Source organism: Diabrotica virgifera, chromosome 3, assembly GCF_917563875.1.
Source record: "Diabrotica virgifera virgifera chromosome 3, PGI_DIABVI_V3a".
NCBI classification, from domain to species: Eukaryota; Metazoa; Arthropoda; class Insecta; order Coleoptera; family Chrysomelidae; genus Diabrotica; species Diabrotica virgifera.
In genome coordinates, this window is record NC_065445.1 from 188,807,202 (window position 1) to 188,827,133 (window position 19,932).

The 19,932-nt window shown below is 32.7% G+C and overlaps 1 protein-coding gene across 1 annotated transcript in view; it reads left to right on the plus strand.

Annotated features, from left to right (window-relative positions):
- The window catches only part of LOC114329242 (uncharacterized), a 112,009-nt gene that overhangs the window by 52,220 nt on the left and 39,857 nt on the right, over nucleotides 1-19,932 (plus strand). The window contains exon 5 of the mRNA XM_050647634.1: nucleotides 6,653-7,004. Coding sequence (XP_050503591.1) covers nucleotides 6,653-7,004 — 352 coding nt within the window. The remainder of the gene's footprint in view (nucleotides 1-6,652; nucleotides 7,005-19,932) is intronic.

Below are 19,932 nucleotides of genomic sequence, written 5' to 3' on the forward strand. Positions count from 1 at the left end.
AATATTGCAAACCATCGAAGACAATAGCAACATGAGAGTATTGAAATCAAATTTAACTAAAGGAAAATCGAAGATAACTAAAATCAAAAACCAACAGGGGAATACGGTGACAGAAAAAACTCAAATACTGAAGGAAATACAAACGTTCTACAAGAATCTTTATACATCCACTATACAGAACCCCGGAACAGACCATAGAACAATTCTAAACGTCGGCTCGGAAACTCTCCCTAAAATAACTTCTTCGGAAATTAGACATGCCTTATAGCAAATGAAGAATAAAAAAGCTCCTGGCGAGGATCATATAACGTCTGAAATGTTAAAAATGGGTGGCAACACCGTTGTAGAGGTTGTGGAAGTCTTGCTGAATAGGTGTCTGATAGAGAAAAGAATACCCAATCTGTGGGAAAACGCCGAAATAATACTTTTACACAAGAAAGGAGACACTACTAATATTGAAAACTACAGGCCTATAAGTTTGTTGTCACATTTATACAAATTGCTAACAAGAATAATAACCAACCGCATAACACAAAAACTTGATTTATATTAACCGGTTGAACAGGCGGGATTTCGAAAAGGGTTTGGTACTAACGATCACTTACAAACCGTCAGAACACTGGTAGAAAAAACCACAGAATATAATGTACCCTTACATATGGCATTTATTGAATTTCACAAGGCTTTCGATAGTATTGAAACCTGGTCCTTTTTGTCAGCCCTCAGGGATGCTCGAATAGACTCACGGTACACTACACTCATTAAAAACATTTATGAACAGGCCACAGGCCACAAAAAACCGAAAAAATACGCCTTGGTAAAGGTATTAGACAAGGTGATACTATTTCACCAAAACTTTTTACCTTAGCATTGGAAAATGTATTCAAACAGCTCGACTGGGAGGAAAAAGGTCTAAACATTGATGGTGTACATTTGAGTCATTTGAGGTTTGCGGACGACATAGTATTATTCAGTACAGATATCAAGGAACTGGAGCAAATGATGAAGGAACTAAACCAGCAGTCAAATAAAATAGGTCTCAAAATGAATCTTCAGAAAACAAAAATAATGAGTAATGTACAAACTAATCTTGTTATTGACAACGTCAGTCTTGAAAATGTAGACCACTATATATATATCTTGGACATACCATTAAAATGGCAAAGAAAACCAAATAGCCGAAATAAAAAGACGCATACAATTGTCTTGGGTAGCTTTCGGCAAGTTAAGCTTTATCTTGAAGAATAGAGATATACCAATGTGTCTAAAACGAAGAGTTTATGACAAATGTATCTTGCCTGTAACTACATATGGACTGGAGACCATGGCCTTTACAAAGAAAACCTTAGAGCAGCTCAGTACAACTCAAAGAGCGATGGAGAGGGCCATGCTAGGGATTAGTTTGAGAGACAAAATTCGAAATATCGACATTCGTGAAAGAACAAAGATGACTGATGTCGCAGAACGTATAGCAAGGCTCAAGTGGCAATGGGTCGGACATGTGGCCCGAGATAATCCCGAAAAATGGACACAGAGACTAACAAACTGGAGACCAAGAGAGAACAGGCGATTAGTAGGCAGACCGCAGAAGAGGTGGGCAGATGATATCAAACAAGTCGCGGGCAAGCAGTGGATGAGAATTGCCAAGAGTAGAAATCGATGGAAGCAAATGGAAGAGGCCTATGTCCAGCAGTGGACGAACACAGGCTGAAGAAGAAGAAGAAGAAGAAGAAGAAGAAGAAGTAGGAAAGGACAATGGTATCTACTGTTTGGACTTAGTAGATATACCAAGGCTCGCGTGGGCAGGGTCGCATACCTGAAGTAGGACTATCACCTATTGGGTTTATAGACGAGTCTCTACCCGCTACCCTGAGGAAATTAGGAGTGTGTGAATGGGGAGAGGCGCAAGTTACGCAGTTTGTGTGTTGGGTGCGCGACATGTATATGCCACACACCCCCCGCGCAAAAAGGACCTCTTCCACTCAAACACGGTCAAGAGGACTCATCCGACACTCGGGGTGTGGCTGAGATAGGGACGACGATTTATACCTACACCTATTTGGGAAATTCAGTTAATTGTCTCCTTATTTTTAAAAAATAATTTTTATAACCATTAATTGCAAACGAAAGTTATTATTAATTACCATTTCCAATGACGATGCATGTAATTAAACATGAATGAAACAAGCTTATGAATATTTGATGTTGAAGATATAAATATTATTAAAAATCTTACCAGAGTATATCATTTTATATTGTATACGCACCTGAAAGAAAAAATGCATATTAGATTATTAAAGTATTAACTTGTTGCTTATAAACTAGTGGAATTATTGCTTTGGGAGGTACTGTATATAATATAAGAGAAAAACAAATTATTGAAAAGGTATATTTATTTAGAAGAACTCTTTCAGGCTAAATCACAGAACGTTTTCAGAATGCATATTCCATCTTCAGTGCTGCTACTAGATATGCACATTTAAAGCCACTAAATACATGGGCGAAAACCCTATAAATGTTTAAATTATTATGGTATTGTATTACATGGTTGCTGATAATTTTATAGCAATAAATAGTATATTGTGCAACAAGTGCAGAAATTACCTTTCTGCACGTATTGCACACTATACTTTTTCTACAACAGTTTTTGATAAAAATAAAAATCAAAATTTTCAAACGAAGATTTATTATAATAATAAATTATAAACTAATCAATTTAAATTTCTTATACCTAAACAAATTATACAGAACAGAAATCAGTTCAAAAATGAATGCACTGCTTTAATTATTGTAGTTATAGTTCACTGTAAAATTGGTACAACTTTGAATTAAATTTCTAGGAGAGTTGGTTTTATTTTCAACAATATTTAAATCTGCTGTAGAAGTTGAAGGCACATCACTTGCAAAATTTTCTACTAGCCCAGTCGGGTTAGACGAATAACAGGCCTAACCTTGCATTAGGAGCTGCCCCAAGTTTTATTTTTCTAATTTTGGGGGGGGGGTCAATAGGAGTGTAAATTTAAAATCTCGACTGAATTCCGCCATTGCGTTAGCCGCCATCTTGATTTTAAACGAGAACCGTTTTTGCTCAATATCTCCGCCATTTTCAAGTTTTTGGCAAAAAGTCTAGAAACTGAAAATATTGAAAATGCTATTTTCTATAATTTCGTTATCATAATTTTTTCGTGCGGTCGACGTTTTCCGAGTTATAGCGGAAAATAGTGACAGTTATATATAAATAGAGCATAATTATTGAATTATCTCGTTTATTGTTAGTTTTACGACAAAAATATCCCTATACAAAAATAGAGAGAATTGAATTCTACACAATTTTAGTTTCTTTCATTTTTTTGCTTAAGTTAATATTTAAGGTAGTATGTAAGCGATAATGGCGCGAGCGTAAGACCTGATTGATTTTGTAGCAATTGTTTTTGTTCAATATCTACGCCATTTTCAACTTAAATTGTTCCAAATATAATTTCCTACAATTTCTTTTTAACAATTTTTTTCATGCGATTGATATTTTCCGAGTTAAGTGGGAAAATAGTAAAAAGTGGTGGGGGAGCATAATTACTGAATTAAATCTTTTTTCCGAGCTGCCCCAAATTTTATAATTCTATCCTTTAAGGGGGATCAAGAGTAGTGTAAATTTAAAATCTCGACTGAATTCCGCGGTTGCATTAGCCGCCATATTGATTTTAAAGGAGAACTGTTGTTGCTTAATATCTCCGCCATTTTCAACTTTTCGACAAAAACGGTAGGAACTAAAATTATTAGAAACGCAATTTCCTACAATTTCTTTTCCACAATTTTTTTATGCGATCAATATTCTCAGAGTTAAGCAGGAAAATAGTGGAAGCGGAGGGGAAGCATAATTATTGAATTGTCTCATTCATTATTAACTTTACGACATAATTGTACATAAACAAAAATAAAGAGAATTATATTTTATACAATTTTTGAAACTTCCAATGAAACACCAACCAAACTAAGTACATAAAAGACATAAATAATAACTTATATGCATTAAGTTCACTTAATTTTATTAACTAGAGGGTTTTATTGGTTGAATTTGTCTGTCGATAATTAAGTTTCATGTCAGCTAACATATTTTAATATTTCAACCCAATTTTTTTAAATTTTGGACCCCGTTGGGGGGAATTTCCACATTCCCCCCCCCCCTTAGACCCGCCACTGCTTCTCTCAAAAAATTTGGCTCTCAAAAAATGGCTAGTTACAATTACTTGTACACTGGATGTTTACACTGATGATGGTCAGTCTGACCGAAAACGTGTTGTACTTCCACTCCTTCGTGGATAAATTTTAAGGTTTTTTTTTTAATAAATTCATATTTGCCTACATACAACAGAAGTGTTTACTTCATTCCACGTTGTTAAATTGAATGAAATTATACCATTAGCAGAAGAACAACAAGGTTTTAGGTCGGGAAGGTCATGCACTGACGCGCTATATTTGTAATGAGGCAAGTTCAACAGAAATCGTTGGAATACAACAAGCCGGCATATTTATGTTTCGTGGCCCTTAAGAAATTATCTAACAAGGTCAAATTAAAGGACGTTATCCATTTGTTATACTCGAGAGAGATACCTCTAGGAATAATTAAAACGATCGAAAACATCTACCAGAACAACACAATAAAAGTAAAAGTGGAAGATAAACTAACTGACCAAATTGAAGCCGGCAATGGGATAAGACAGGGGGATTTTAGGACAGTCCTTTATTGTTCAACCTGATCATGGACGAAGTAATACAAAAACGTAAGACCTAAAAAAGGATACCAAATGGGAGAATAACAACTTAAAATAATCTGCTATGCAGACGATGCCATAATAATAATTATAATAATAATAAATCTTATATAATAAATACAAATAAATACAATAAATCTTAAAAATCTTAAAAAATTCTTATAAAATTATTCTATTATTTTTGTAGGTACATTTAACATTGATTGAAATTATGAAAGAAATAAACAAAAAAAGTATGGCAACACTGTGACGCACAAACATAAGATTCAGATGTAGGGTACGTAGGGTGCACTAATATATAACCTGTCCAATCTCTCAAAATGAAGATGATTTACAACGTATGCTGCACCAATTTATCATAACCGCCAGAAAATTTAACATGTAATTTCCCCAAAAAAGACAAAATGCATGGTTATAACAGCAGATCCAATAAGATGTACATTGGAGCTGCAAGGTCAGATAATAGAACAAGTGATGGAGTTTAAATACCTAGGCATCACACTATCTAGCTACGGAAAGCTCGAAACAGAAGTGGAAGATCAAGTGAATAGCACAAACAGAGCCGCATGTTGCCTGAATGACACAATATGGAGAAATAAAAATATCGGAAATAAATGAAAGGCAGAATTTACAAAAGTCATCAGACCAATAATGACATACGCGGCAGAAACACGACCCGACACAGAGAGCACAAAAATATTGCTTATTTTGCATATTTAAATTTTTTAAATTTTGCAATTAATTGTTTTTGTCTTTGGTTTTATATCATATTTACTGTATATTGACGATTTATCTAATTTTAGTAAATTGTAGTTATTTGTTATTTGTTGTTGATATTATTTTTCTTTTGACTGTATGTAAGCTTTGGCCATAAAATTGTAAAAATTTTCAGTGACAATAAAGCATATTTCTATTCTATTGCTCGAAACAACGAAAAAACCTTCGAAAAATCGATGGTAAGACTCTATGGGACAGAGCTAGAAGTACAGATATACGACGGAGATGCAAGGTGGATAACATTAATAACTGGGTAAGAAACAGAAGAATAGAATGGAATGACCACATACGCCGACTGACAGCAAATAGAGTAGTCAGCACAGCGAGATACGGTTCTACAATAGGAAAACAATCAGTGGGAAGACCATGAAAACGAAGGAACGACAACTTACTAGAGGCACATTGAAAAAACAGACAGAGTCATGTCTATACAAAAAGAAGAAGAAGAAGCTACAGTACCAAGCCTGCCACAAAAACACAAGCTCCGGAGACAAACGGTTCCGTTCAGTTCAGAGTTTGGGATTTTTGTATTTTGGCAATCGCGTGGAGGTTAGCTGTTGCTAGATCCTCACCTAGGTATAGGTATAATTGTGCAATGAACGTAGGAACCCACAGAAAACTACCTTCCCCCCTCTCCTGTGTAGTCTTAGTCGACTCCGAGAGAGTATACGTAAACGCTCAATTTTCCCCCTTGGTATAGGGTGTTAGCTGCCGTTTTGCGATATGTAGTATGTGTGATGAGGTGAACATATTTGTGTTTTAGTTTGTTTTGGTTTGAGATAATGTGTGAAGTTTTTATTAATTTTTTTGTATGTTATAATTTTTATTATTTTTTTTTTGTATTTGCATTTTTATTTTTTTGTGTAGTGTGTGGTGAGAGTGTGTGTTATTTATGAATGTATTTGCGTGAAAGTTTGATTTATGGTGTTATTTTTTGCTGTAGTAAAAACTGTGTCCTTAGAGTTGGTTTATCATGGAGTTTATGTAATGTGCTGTATCATTTCTTTTTTCTGGGGATATTATATTGAATAGTAGCATTGAGGTGAAATTATGGATTTTATGGCTGTTGTCAGGTCATGTTTTGTTGTGTATTTATTTGATTGTAGTAGTTCTGAGTTGTGGATGTTTGTGGGTGTAGTTTTCCTGTCTGTGCATTTGGATGAGAATGCTGGGTGTTTTCCACCACAGTTAGGGCATTTGGGTACATCTGTCAAAGGGCACGCAGACGATCTGTGCTGTAGTCCACAGAATGGAGAGATTGTGACGGGTTGTATGCACTCTGTGACTGTGCATAGATGTCCGCTTTTGCAGCATCTCGAGCAGTACATCAGAAAGCTGGGATCAGTGTTGCTCCATCTAGGAACCTCGAAATTCAATCGCTCTGGGTCTATTCTGATACCACTCGAGGGGGCATCAGCGAACATGGTTTCAGAGTACGTGAATACTCTGACGAATGAGGTAGATTTACTTTCAAATCGGGTAATAATTTGAACAACTTTATTGTACAACAACAACAATAACAAAAGATAGAATTTTGTGTATGATGGTTGGAGACAGCAGCAAACTACGGCTGGAAAGTATGACGGTGAAGGTTTTTATGCTCTGTGATATATCAGATTCTGATTATTTTGTGTATTTGTGCAATAATTCTGTGTGTTATGTGATTCTGTGTACGTGTGTGTTCGTAACAATAAGTTTTTTGGGTTATGTTAATTTTATGTATTCTGTGTTGCATATGTGTAGGGTATGATGATGATATGTGCTTTACGTTTCCCTGTGTTCTATTATTGGTATGTATTATGGCTGCTGTTCTGATTTTTTTGTTTTCCATGTCCCCTTCCTTCATGACTATTAATACATTTTTCCACCGTGGTCTGTGTTCATTGTCCCAGGCATGTTTGCATAATTTTGATTTGTCGAAATCCCTATTTTTTAGGTATGTTTCATGTTCGTTGATCCTGACACTTAATGATCTTGCAGTTTCTCTCACTCAGAAATTGTTGCATTCACAGGGTATTTTGTAGATGAAGTTCTTTGACCTCTCCTATGTGTTGCTAGGTTTGGTTTTGGACAAGATGGATCTGAGAGTGTTGTGTGTAGTGTGTTGGTTTAAATGTTGTTATTATGTTGTACTTATTCCCAATCCTTTTTAATTATTCTGATAAGCCCTTTACATATGGGATTGTTGTCATCCTAGGGTCCCTTTTTGGGTGTAGCTGGATTGCTTGTGTTGTTTTGTTCTTTCCTTTCTTCGGTCTTGTGGAATTCCTTGTTTATAAATGACACTGGATAGTAATTTTTTGTTAAGACTTAGCAGGTTTTTTTCCTCTTGAAATTCCTTTTCTTGGGAACAGGTATTTTGGGCTCTGTTGTATAATGATTTAATGATTTCTTTTTTGATGTCTACATTGTGACTTGAGTGGGAATTTAAATTATGGAATAATTTGTGGTAAATTATGGAATAAATGTGGAATAACAGAACCTGATGGGGAACGTGGATTAAGGCCGCAATATTCTACGCCGAACATTTCGAAGCCATTATAGAACTAATTTTGGATGTAGATAACGATTCGCAATGTATTGTGTTGTGTAATATAATATCCAATTAATCATAAATTAACACTTCCAAACATTATAAACAGTTATTATTAGATTAGCATTGTATATTACATGTAAATAATACATTAAGTAATTGTGAAACATTTTAATTACTTAATCATTTTAATTTTTTATTACTGAAACTTTCACTTTACTACTAATCGATATATAAATAGTAGTCACCATGTTTGAATGACTATTTTGATGACATTTTCTACGTTTTTTGTTTTTTAATATAACTTTCCAACAGTGAATTGTTTCTTTCCTTGCAAATTCCTCATCATTCTCCTCTTCTCCAACCTTATTAATGAAATCTCCTATTATTATCTGAATGTCGGTAATTCAATGAATCGGCACTTTTTGCACGGAGCGCGGAGGAGCTACCCCCATCACCATAACTTTAAAAAATTCTCTAGTCTCTCCTAGTTGACCGATTTCCTTTTTGAAGTTATACTTCTTTAGAGCCGTTTTACATGATCGAGATTTACTTCGAAAATTATTTCAAGAATAATAACGAACATTTATGTAGTAAAATTATACAACTTTTCCAATGATCCTTGTTTTACACCTATTAGTCGGAGAGATAGAAGCGGATTTTGTGCGTGATAAGTAATATGGAAAAACTATATGGGGATATGTTAAATCAGTTGTGTACATGACTTTCACCAACTAACGGAAACCAGAGTTGGGGCCGAGGGTAGTTATACGGGGTCAAAGTCGCGGTTTTTATTATTTTTCTATGACGCTCATGATCGAGTGCACCAAAATTTGGGAATAAGTAGGTCATGACGTAACTAAGTAAAATCTCCAGGCGTGGCACGCTGCGTGGCCGACAAAGGGGTGGGGCAGGGGTGAATACAAAAAATATAAGGGGTTTTTTTGCGACGTTCGTGATTGAGAGAGTGTACCAAAATTTAGGAATAAATAGACCATGACATAACTAAGTAAAATCCTCAGAGCCGGAAACCAGAGTTGGGCATGAGGGTAGTTATAAGGGGTCAAAATCGCCGTTTTTATTATTTTTTTTTGTGACGCTCATGATCGAGATAGTGCACCACAATTTGGGAATAAGTAGGTCATGAGGTAACTAAATACAATCTCCAGGGGTGGAACGCTGGGTGGCCGATAAAGGGGTGGGGGTAGGTGTGAATATAAAAAATATAAGGAGTTTTTTGCGACGTGCTAGATTGTGATAGTGCACCAAAATTTGGGAAAGGGTAGACCATGACTTAGCTAAGTAAAATCCCCAGAGCCGGAAACCAGAGTTGGGGATGAGGGTAGTTTTAAGGGGTCAAAGTCGCAGTGTGTATTATTTTTTTGTGACCCGGCACAACATATGTCCCCCACGCAGCGTTCCGCCCCTGGAGATTTTACTTAGTAATGTCATGATCTACTTATTCCCAAATTTTGGTGCACTATCTCGATCACGAACGGCAAAAAAAACCCCATATATTTTTATACTCACCCCTGCCTACCACCCCTTTGTACCCCAAACAGCGTTCGGCCCCTGAAGATTTTGCGTAGTTACGTCATAACCTACTTATTCCCAAATTTTGGTGCACTATCTCCATCATGAGCGCCACAAAAAAAAATAATAAAAACCGCGAATTTTACCCCTTATAACTACCCTCGTCCGCCACTCTGGTTTTCGCCTCTGGGAATATTATTTACTTATGTCATGGTCTACTTATTCCCAAATTTTGGTGCACTATCTCAATCATGAACGTCGCAAAAAACCCCTTACATTTTTTTATATTCACCCCTGCCCCATCCCTTTGTCGGCCACGCAGCATTCCACTCCTGGAGATTTTACTTAGTTACATCATGACCTACTTATTCCCAAATTTTGGGGCGCTATCTCGATCATGAGCGTCACAAAAAAAAATAATAAAAAACGGAACTTTGACCCCTTATAACTACCTCCCTTCCCCACTCTGGTTTCCGGCTCTGGGGATTTTAATTATTTATGTCATGGTCTACTTATACCCAAATTTTGGTGCACTATCTCAATCACGAACGTCGCAAAAAACCTCTTATATTTTTTATATTCACCCCTACCCCCACCCCTTTGTCGGCCACGCAGCGTTGAGCCCCTAGAGATTTTACTTAGGTACGTCATGACCTACTTATTCCCAAATTTTGGTGCACCATCTCGATCATGAGCGTCATAAAAAAATAATAAAATCCGCGACTTTGACCCCTTATAACTACCCTCGGCCCCAACTCTGGTTTCCGGTCGTTGGTGAAAGTCATGTACACAACTGATTCAACATATCCCCTTATAGTTTTTCCATATTACTTATCACGCACAAAATCCGCTCCCAGCTCTTAGACTATATAGTTAAATCTTAACATAATTGTTGTGAAACGCATGCGTAGTGTGTAATGTGACTGACATTAAATAGAATTTTGTTATAAATAAAAGGCCACTGATGAAAGAGAACTAAGTTAGAGGTAACATAAGAAAAGAAGAAATGTGAAATGACATTTTAAGGCTATGAGTTACAACTTTCATTTGTTTATTTTTTAGTAATATATTTGGACAGAGAAGTTAATTCTTGTGCAAAAATAATTAATTTGAACAAAACAAAGATACTTCACTGAATAAACAAATCAGCATTTGTTGCAATTATAAAGGTTATGGTGTTATGGTAAAGACCACCGCGTTATTTAACGTTCTGCGCAGAAACTCGCGCAGTTTACTCTGAAAACTTTCTAGAATATAGAACAGGTTCTAAATTTTTATATTGAAAATTATCATGGTAAATTTCAGAGTAAATCTTGTGTTTTACATCTAATATTTTTATTAGATAATTTTTCATAGTAGTTATCAGCGTCAGTTTCGAAGTAAATCTCGGTCATGTAAAACGGCTCTTAGGCGCGTTGGGAGTAAATTTATATGTGCGCGAATTCATCAAAAGTCTTGGTCCTGAGCGCAGCTCAAACATTATACAGGCTCTGATTGGTTAATTACAATGACCTGTCAACAATTGTTCAATATGTCGGTTGTGGGTAAACAAATGTTGTGTATATTACACTTACTAAGGAAGTAAAACTTCTCTTGTAGGTAGATGGTATATAAATTTATTAAAATTTTTACTCTAAAAAGATCAAAATTGGATTAAAGTGGGTACATCACTGGTACAAAACAACAAACGTTTTCGGACTAATCAGTCCATCATCAGGTTGAAACCTAAAATAAGTAAACCACTGTATAAAAAGGCAAAGTTGAAATTTTAACTGTTAGAAAGTTAGGAAAAAATTAAAACATGTGGTTACTTACTTCAGATCCAAAGTAGTTGGAACTAGCTACATAGTTAGGTCGAATGACCTTAACATTACAGAAATTAAGCCATTTCGGCTACAACAATGTCGACAATAAGTCGATGTTAATAGAATACAATTAGACAGACTATAATGGAGCCTTCATCTTGGCTTCAAACTGACAGACTGAAATATGACATTGAAAGAATATTGACAAGACCTTCAAGATAGGGAATTTTATGTGTATCCAGTTATTTTATATTGTAAAAATGCAAAAAAAAAATTCCTAAATAATGAATTTTATTAGCTATTAAATAAATGAGTCAGGATAAAACAATTTAAAGTAATAATAACATAGAATTATTTATGATAATTCTATGACGATTGAAAGCGAAAATTTTGCCAACAAGGTAATGACGTCACTTATTCGAAAAGAAGAAAAGAATAAAGACAAAATAAAGAAAAATAAAAGGAAATTTAATAAATGATAAATATAAGGTAAAAGTATTAATGATTAAATATGGAGTTTGACTGTTATGATATGCAATTTAAGTTAATTTAAAAAACACAGAGTAGAATTAAGAGTATAACTGGTTGCCTGAATTCATGTAAATTAAAAGGGGGAAATGAAAACAAAATTAAGAGTAAGTTACTATGGTTTAAGGTAAATGAGATTAAAGTACCAAATGGTTGTATATTACATATGAAAATAAAATTAAATAATTCTATGTTATTATTAATTTAAATTGTTTTATTCTCACTCATTTAGTTAATGGCTAATTAAATTCATTTATTTAGGAAATTTTTTTTGCATTTTTACAATATAAAATAACTGTATACACATAAAATTCCCTTGATGATCTTGAAGGTCTTGTCAATATTCTTTCAATGTCATATTTCAGTCTGTCAGTTTGAAGCCAAGATGAAGGCTCCATTATAGTCTGTCTAATTGTATTCTATTAACATCGACTTATTGTCGACATTGTTGTAGCCGAAATGACTTAATTTCTGTAATGTTAAGGTCATTCGACCTAACTATGTAGCTAGTTCCAACTACTTTGGATCTGAAGTAAGTAACCACATGTTTTAATATTTTCCTAACTTTCTAACAGTCAAAATTTCAACTTTGCCTTTTTATACAGTGGTTTACTTGTTAGTCCGTAAACGTTTGTTGTTTTGTACTAGTGATGTACCCACTTTAATCCAATTTGGATCTTTTTAGAGTAAAAATTTTAATAAAATTATATACCATCTACCTACAAGAGAAGTTTTACTTTCTTAGTAAGTTTTTTATTATGGTATACAGCCAATGAGAGGAATCTTTTCCTTTTTATTTTATTTTGTGTATATTAGTTTTTATTGTTGTGAGGACAGAGAAAAAAACAAGTTTATAATTATTGTAGTGACTTTTTAAATAGTTTTTAAAAGCAACAGGTACGTAATTATTGTAAATGTTTCAGTATTGTAATAAAAAATTACATAGGTACTTATCTATTTGGAAAATGTATGTACCTATCTAGTAGGAGTAGGTAATACTTTTATTTACATACATTGATTACTAACTAAATTTATACCTACCAATCTTCATCTAATATATTGTTTTCTTACTCTATGTTTTGTTGTACTTCAATATTTTAATTCCACAAAAATCAAACTAATTTGATTAAATTCAGAAGTGTCAAACAGTAAAACGTTCAGTTGGCCTAACTTCGCACATTGACAGGTACGTGTAAGTGGCTAAATGAGTAGAGGCTTCGACTTCAAATCCTAAGCACCCGAATAAACGCTGGTTCGAATCCCAATGCAAGTTTTTATTTTTTTAAGTTTTTTATACATTTTATGATTGTACGTATAGTTGTTATATAATTTTTTTTCGAAAATGCGTATTTAGTTAAAATTTTTGCCAACAATTATTGTTCAGAAATCATTTCTTTGTGGCGTTGTTCAATGTGTTTGTGTGTGTTTTATTCATTTATTTTTTAAATTTTTGGTATTGTTTTAATAAAAATTTTTGGAAAGTAGTAAGTATTAAAATTAGTTTAATATTTAAAAAAAATATAAATAAACTGTTTAAAGCACATTATTAATTTCGTTGGAATCATATAATAGAAGTATAACTTCTTACGTGCGTACAAAGTACACACACATTCTTTTTTTAAGTGCCTTTGAAAGCTTGAGTCATTTTATATGTAAAAAAACTTTCGACTATTTAAAGTGCTTATTTTGGACCCAGCATAATTTTGCAAATTTGCTATTGCCGTCCTCCTTGTATTTCAAAATTATCATTGAAAACACCGATCCTAGCGAAATTACAGTTTTTTTAGGCGGACTATGAAGCATGTAAGATATTATGTTCAAGGGATCGAAAAAATTTAAATAAAAACAAAAATTGAAATGTTTTTGTATTGCTTTCCTATTTATTGCTATTTTTTAAAGAATTAATATTAAATTAACAATTTCTAGTTAGTCAAATACTATGTAGAATTGAAAAATGAAACTTTTCACTTTTATATTTTTGTTTGTTGGAGCATAGTCCAGGGCGCATCTGTTTTGAGATGGACGTTGAGAGGTGACTCAAATTTTTTTGCAGAAATGGCTTGAAAATAACTCAAATAATAATATTTGAGTTATCCTCCCACTCAAAATGGTCCGGAACATTGTTTAAATAATCAAAATGTCAAAATATGAAGGAAAAATTCGATTTTTTTATTGGTTATTTGATTATAACTTTAAAACTATTCATTTCTGAGAAAAGTTGTACTGACATAAAAGTTGCGTAATTAAATTTCCTACAATATAGAATTGGTTAAAAATTTAAAAAATAGTCACCCTTGTTGCAAAATAGCAATATTTGCGAAAAAAAACATACAAAAACAAGTATTCGCATTTTACGTTTTTCAACCATTTATGCTACACTTAGGACCTTCATATTTTACCCAGAAAAACTTTATGATATAGTAAAACAACACTGTAAATTTTATTAAGATCGGTTTAATAGATTTTGCAAAATAAATTTTGCAATCCAGCTTTCGAAAAAAAATTCTTTTTTTTTAAATGTTGCAGGACTGAAAATAAAGCAGATAGCAAGTTGATTTTTTTTTGCTTATAGAAGTGTACCGTACCTTTTATTTGCAATTTGCAAAATTAAAATCGATTAATTACCACGGCGTCAGGAAATTTTTTAAATAAACATTAATTTTTGGTGCTACGCGCAAGACAGCGGTGTTTGATTCACACTAGTTGATTTCCACCAAAATTTCTTCGAATCTTTATCTAATGATTAATTACCACGGGGTCAGCAAATTTTTTAAATAAACATTAATTTTTGGTGCTACTCGCAGGACAGCGGTGTTTGATTCACACAAGTTGATTTCCACCAAAATTTCTTCGAATCTTTATCTAATATATTATTTTCTTACTCTATAGTTTGTTGTATTTTAATATTTTAATTCCACATTTTATTATTGTTTTATTATTGTTTGTGAAATACTGTTTAAGCAATTGCATTTGTTTAAAAATAATAAACTTTTATTCACTAAGTTAAAATATATATAAACAAAGAAAGTTTTTGCTAAAAAAAGTGTTATTTCAAAGGATAGAGTATGTGTTTTTATTTTGCAATAAACAAATTTATTTATTTATATCGAAATGTAATAAAAATTAAAATGTATCAATCATTATCAAAGGTTATCAGAATGCCTAATCAGAGCAAACTATCCGCTGTCCTGCGCGTAGCACAAATAATTAATGTTTATTTTAAAAAAATTCCTGACGCCGTGGTGGTTAATCGATTTTAGTTTTGCAAATTCCAAATGAAAGGTACAGTACACTTCTATAAGAAAAAAAATTCAACTTGCTATCTGCTTTATTTTCAGTCCTGTAACATTTTGAAAAAATGAATTTTTTTTGCAAAAGCTGGATTGCAAAATTTATTTTGCAAAATCTATTGAACCGATCTTAATGAAATTTACAGTATTGTTTTAATGTATCATATAGTTTTTTTGGGTGAAATATGAAGGTCCTAAGTGTAGCATAAATGGTTGAAAAACGTAAAATGCGAATACTTGTTTTTGTATGGTTTTTTTCGCAATTATTGCTATTTTGCGACAAGGGTGACTATTTTTTAAATTTTCAACCAATTCTATAATGTAGGAAATTTAATTACGCAACTTTTATGTCAGTACAACTTTTCTCGGAAATGTATACTTTTAAAGTTATAATCAAAAAACGAAGAAAAAAATCAAAAATTTCCTTAATTTTTTTACATTTTGATTATTTAAACAATGTTCCGGACCTTTTTGAGAGGGAGGATAACTCAAATATTATTATGTGAGTTATTTTCAAGCAATTTCTGCAAAAAAATTTGAGTCACCTCTCAACGTCCAAATGTATGTACTAAATTTTTACAGATGCGCCCTGGTCTAGCAATATCTTTCAAAATATCGGCGCAAAAACCAAAAATATTGGATTTTTTTCAGATTTTGTCAAATAAAAAAATAAATATAAGTTTTGCGACTGGCGCATGTCATAATTATTGATACAAGTTATATCCTGAAGTGATTCGAGTAAAAAATAGAGTCATATGGAAATTGTCCAATTCAAAACAGTTCCTGCCTGGACTATTATAAGTATTTTTTTATTTAGCTTAATACCTCGACAACTAATGTCCATAGGGCTTTTCATTCACAGTCATTTGTTTCGAGCTTCTATCATAAGTCGTATACTCCGTGTATATTAATATTATACACAGATTATACAACATATGACAGAAGCCCGAAACAAATGACAATCGATGAAAAGCCCTATTGGCATTGTACAAATGATTTTGCAATCAGATACCTACTGTAATGTGTAGTGTATGGGCTGAATAAATATCTTGTTACTTTGCAAAGTCGACTTCATTGTGCTTACAAAGAGACGCTAATTGTATCTGGACGTCTGCGGTTCCTCCGGTGAGTACCGATCCCAAAACGATAGAAAGTATTTTCGTTTATTAATTTTTAATAAATAATAAATTCCCAACCGGGCCGAAATTCGAACTCACGCCCTCTGGATCCAAAGGTAGGCTCTCTTACCACTGAGCCACAGAGGGGGGTATTATTAGTAATTAACTAATAACATGTGATTAAAAAACATTGTTAAACAAAGAAATAAACCGTCAACTATCTGAATTATGCATGTGTTTGTCCCAATAAACAGGGTATAACAAAAAGTTGGGTCATAAATTAGATCAACTCACAAGCCATACATACTCTATATAGACGTTCCAAGGCCAAGTTAATCTTTCGGATCGAATTAACGCCATCTCCTGATTGTAAAGGGAACTAAATTGACAAATTTTAGTTATGTGGGAAATTAAAACTATAAATGTTGCGGGATTTTTGATGAAATTTCGCAGGAAATTAAAACAACAGAAAGACAATCCAATGTTTTATTAAAATATTATACTATAACTTAAAATTACCTTAAAAGTTAGCCATCTACATAGAAAATACTACAAGTCTTGTCTAATACTTATGTCTAAAGTTATGGTAGTAGGTATAGTAGTGTTGTAATCGGGGTTGAAATACCAATATAAACAAAAATCATAGTATCTAATAATAAAACACTGAAAACGTTTGTTTTCTATACTTCCACAAAATTTATTATAACTATGTGACTACAGCTCGATCGACTACAGATCGAACCCATCAAAAATCATAGTTTCACTGAAAACTTCAAATATTCCCATTTGTTTTCAAAATGCTAAGCACTTCTGCCATATCTCACGTGAAAGCAATGTTTTTGTAAGATATGTTTAATGAGCTGCCCCTCTCCCCACTTGCAAAAATTATGCCCCCCCCCCCTAAAATATTAAATTCCTGCCCAGTGCAACGAGCTCAAAATTTTGAATTTGCGGAATATGAAAGCTCATAAATAGCTCATAAATCAGCGCTATTTGTTTTTTAATTTTTGCAAGTGAGGGGGGGGGGGATTGCTTAGAGGGTTTTTTTTTAGATAAATACCTTATAATTCCAAAAAATATATAGGCCCAAAATGTTGACACACTCGTCTGTCGGAATAAACTGTTTCAGGTTCCATTATATTGTTTTTTAAATGTATAGAAACACAGCACGGGAAGATCCAACGCTTAGTGTAAACTAAAAATTCTACTTATAAAAACGGAGAGAAGGGTAATAAAATTGATTAAAATTGTGATTAAATCTGATTAAAAACGTAACACCACTATAATAATTAAGCCACAAATTGTAAAATAAAAAGTAAATATTACAAAAATATCATTAATTTAATTTTCAACTGTCAATTGTTAAATGTGACAAGAAAATTGTCTAAAGGCGACATCTCTGGATTGGAAAGGGGAACTGATTTGCTGTCTTGACTTTGACCATTTACGTGAAAGGTCCAAAGTATGTATGGCTTGTGGATCACATACTGGGAACAAAAATAGTTCGATTGAACCTAACTAACCTTAGTACAAATGTGTACATAAAAAAGTTACTCCTTTGAAGTTACAAAAAAAATAGATTTTTCCAATATATCGAAAAGTGTTGATACATAGATTTTATATTGAAAATGGGCATGTGGCCAAAAAAATTTTGTGGGGGTTTTGTTCCCTTGAACCCATCAAAATGTTTATGTACGTTCCATTTAAATTATTATTGTGGTACCATTAGTTCAACACAACCTGTTTAATAAAACTTTTTTACCTCTTACTACTCTTTCAATAAACCAGTTTTTATCGAGATATTTTAAACATTTGTAAAATCCACCACATATTTGTAAATGGTTAAGTAAGATGATAGAGACTTGGTAATAATATTATGAAAATAATATTCTATAATTTTACTTAACTATTTAGAGATATGTGGTGGATTTGATAAATGTTCAAAATATCTCGATAAAAATAGGCTTATCGAAAAAGTACTAAGAGGCAAAAAACGTGTTTAACTAACGGCACCACAATAATAATTTAATTGGAACGTACACAAATATTGGGGGATTTAAGGGAAGAAAACCCCCATCAAATTTTTATAGTCTTGGCAGATTATCGGAGAATAGGCCAATTTTGGGAAAAAATATTTACCAACAATTTTATTGCTGGAATCGAATCTAATGATTGTATATATTAATAATATAGGTATGCAAAGTCCGCAGATAGTGTGCTACTTTTTTTATAAACAAAATGGCGCCCGAAAATCGTGTTTTTTTTTTTTCAATTTTTGCTCTATAACTCCAAAGATTTTAACTTTACACCAAAAACACCCAAATAGAAATTCACCGTAATTAAATTCTGCATAGAGACGTGTTTTTCCCGATTTACTTCGACAAAAATTTTCCCCGGAAAATGCGGCGTTTTCCAACAAAATCTTTAATTTTCAACTAAAATTTTAGATAAGTAATTGTTTATCAATAGTTAAATAACTTGGTAATATCAAAGCTCTTTTCGTATAGATTATAATACCAGAAGCCGATGGAAATTAAATGAACAGTTTAGCAACAATTAAATTGTTAATTCAAAATTTACGGTCGCTATAATAACCACAATAATTACGAAGCATAAAAATAACTATGATTTTTGTATAAACAGACACTGTACCTATCTAATGTACTTTAAAGAATTGAAATTTGACTATTTAAGCGGCGTCAGGAATATTCTGAAATTATAAACAATTTTTTGGCTTATAAACAAACTGAATATCTCGGGAAATATTAAATTAAATTAAATCATGAAAACGGTATTGAAAAAAAAGGGGGCAGGATGCTTCTTTTAAAAGAAAAAACTTTTAATTGTGATGAGTGGTTCCTGAGATACAACCAGTCAAAGTTGACCGGCATTAACGGCAAATATATAAACAATAGGATCATAATTTTCGAACCATCACCTTTTCATTTCAGTCCACACCAATTTTCATATCTTTATAATACTTATAACATATATTATTATAATAAAAACTATCGATATTACGAGTGAAAATTGCCAAAAATCATAGTTATTCCTATGTATCATAACTATTGTGGTTATTATAGCGACCGTAAATTTTTAATTAACAATTCAATTGTTGCTAAATTGTTCATTCAGTTTTTATCGGCTTCTGGAATTATAATCTATACGAAAAGAGCTTTTATATTACCAAGTTATTTAATTATTGATAAACAATTATTACTTATCTAAAATTTTATTTAAAAATTAAAGATTTTGTTGGAAAAACCCACATTTTCCGGGGAAAATTTTCGTCGAAGTAAATCGTGAAAAACACGTCTTTATGCAGAATTTAATTACGGTGAATTTTTATTTGGGTGTTTTTGGTGTAAAGTTAAAATATTTGGAGTTATAGAGCAAAAAAGTAGCACACTATCTGCGGACTTTGCATACCTATATTATTAATATACAATCATTAGATTCGATTCCAGCAATAAAATTGCTGGTAAATAACTTTTCCTTGTATTTTGATAATTAGCCTAGAGTATTATGAGGTGACTTAATAGAACCTTCAAAAAGTATCTACGCAAACCCAAAGAAAAG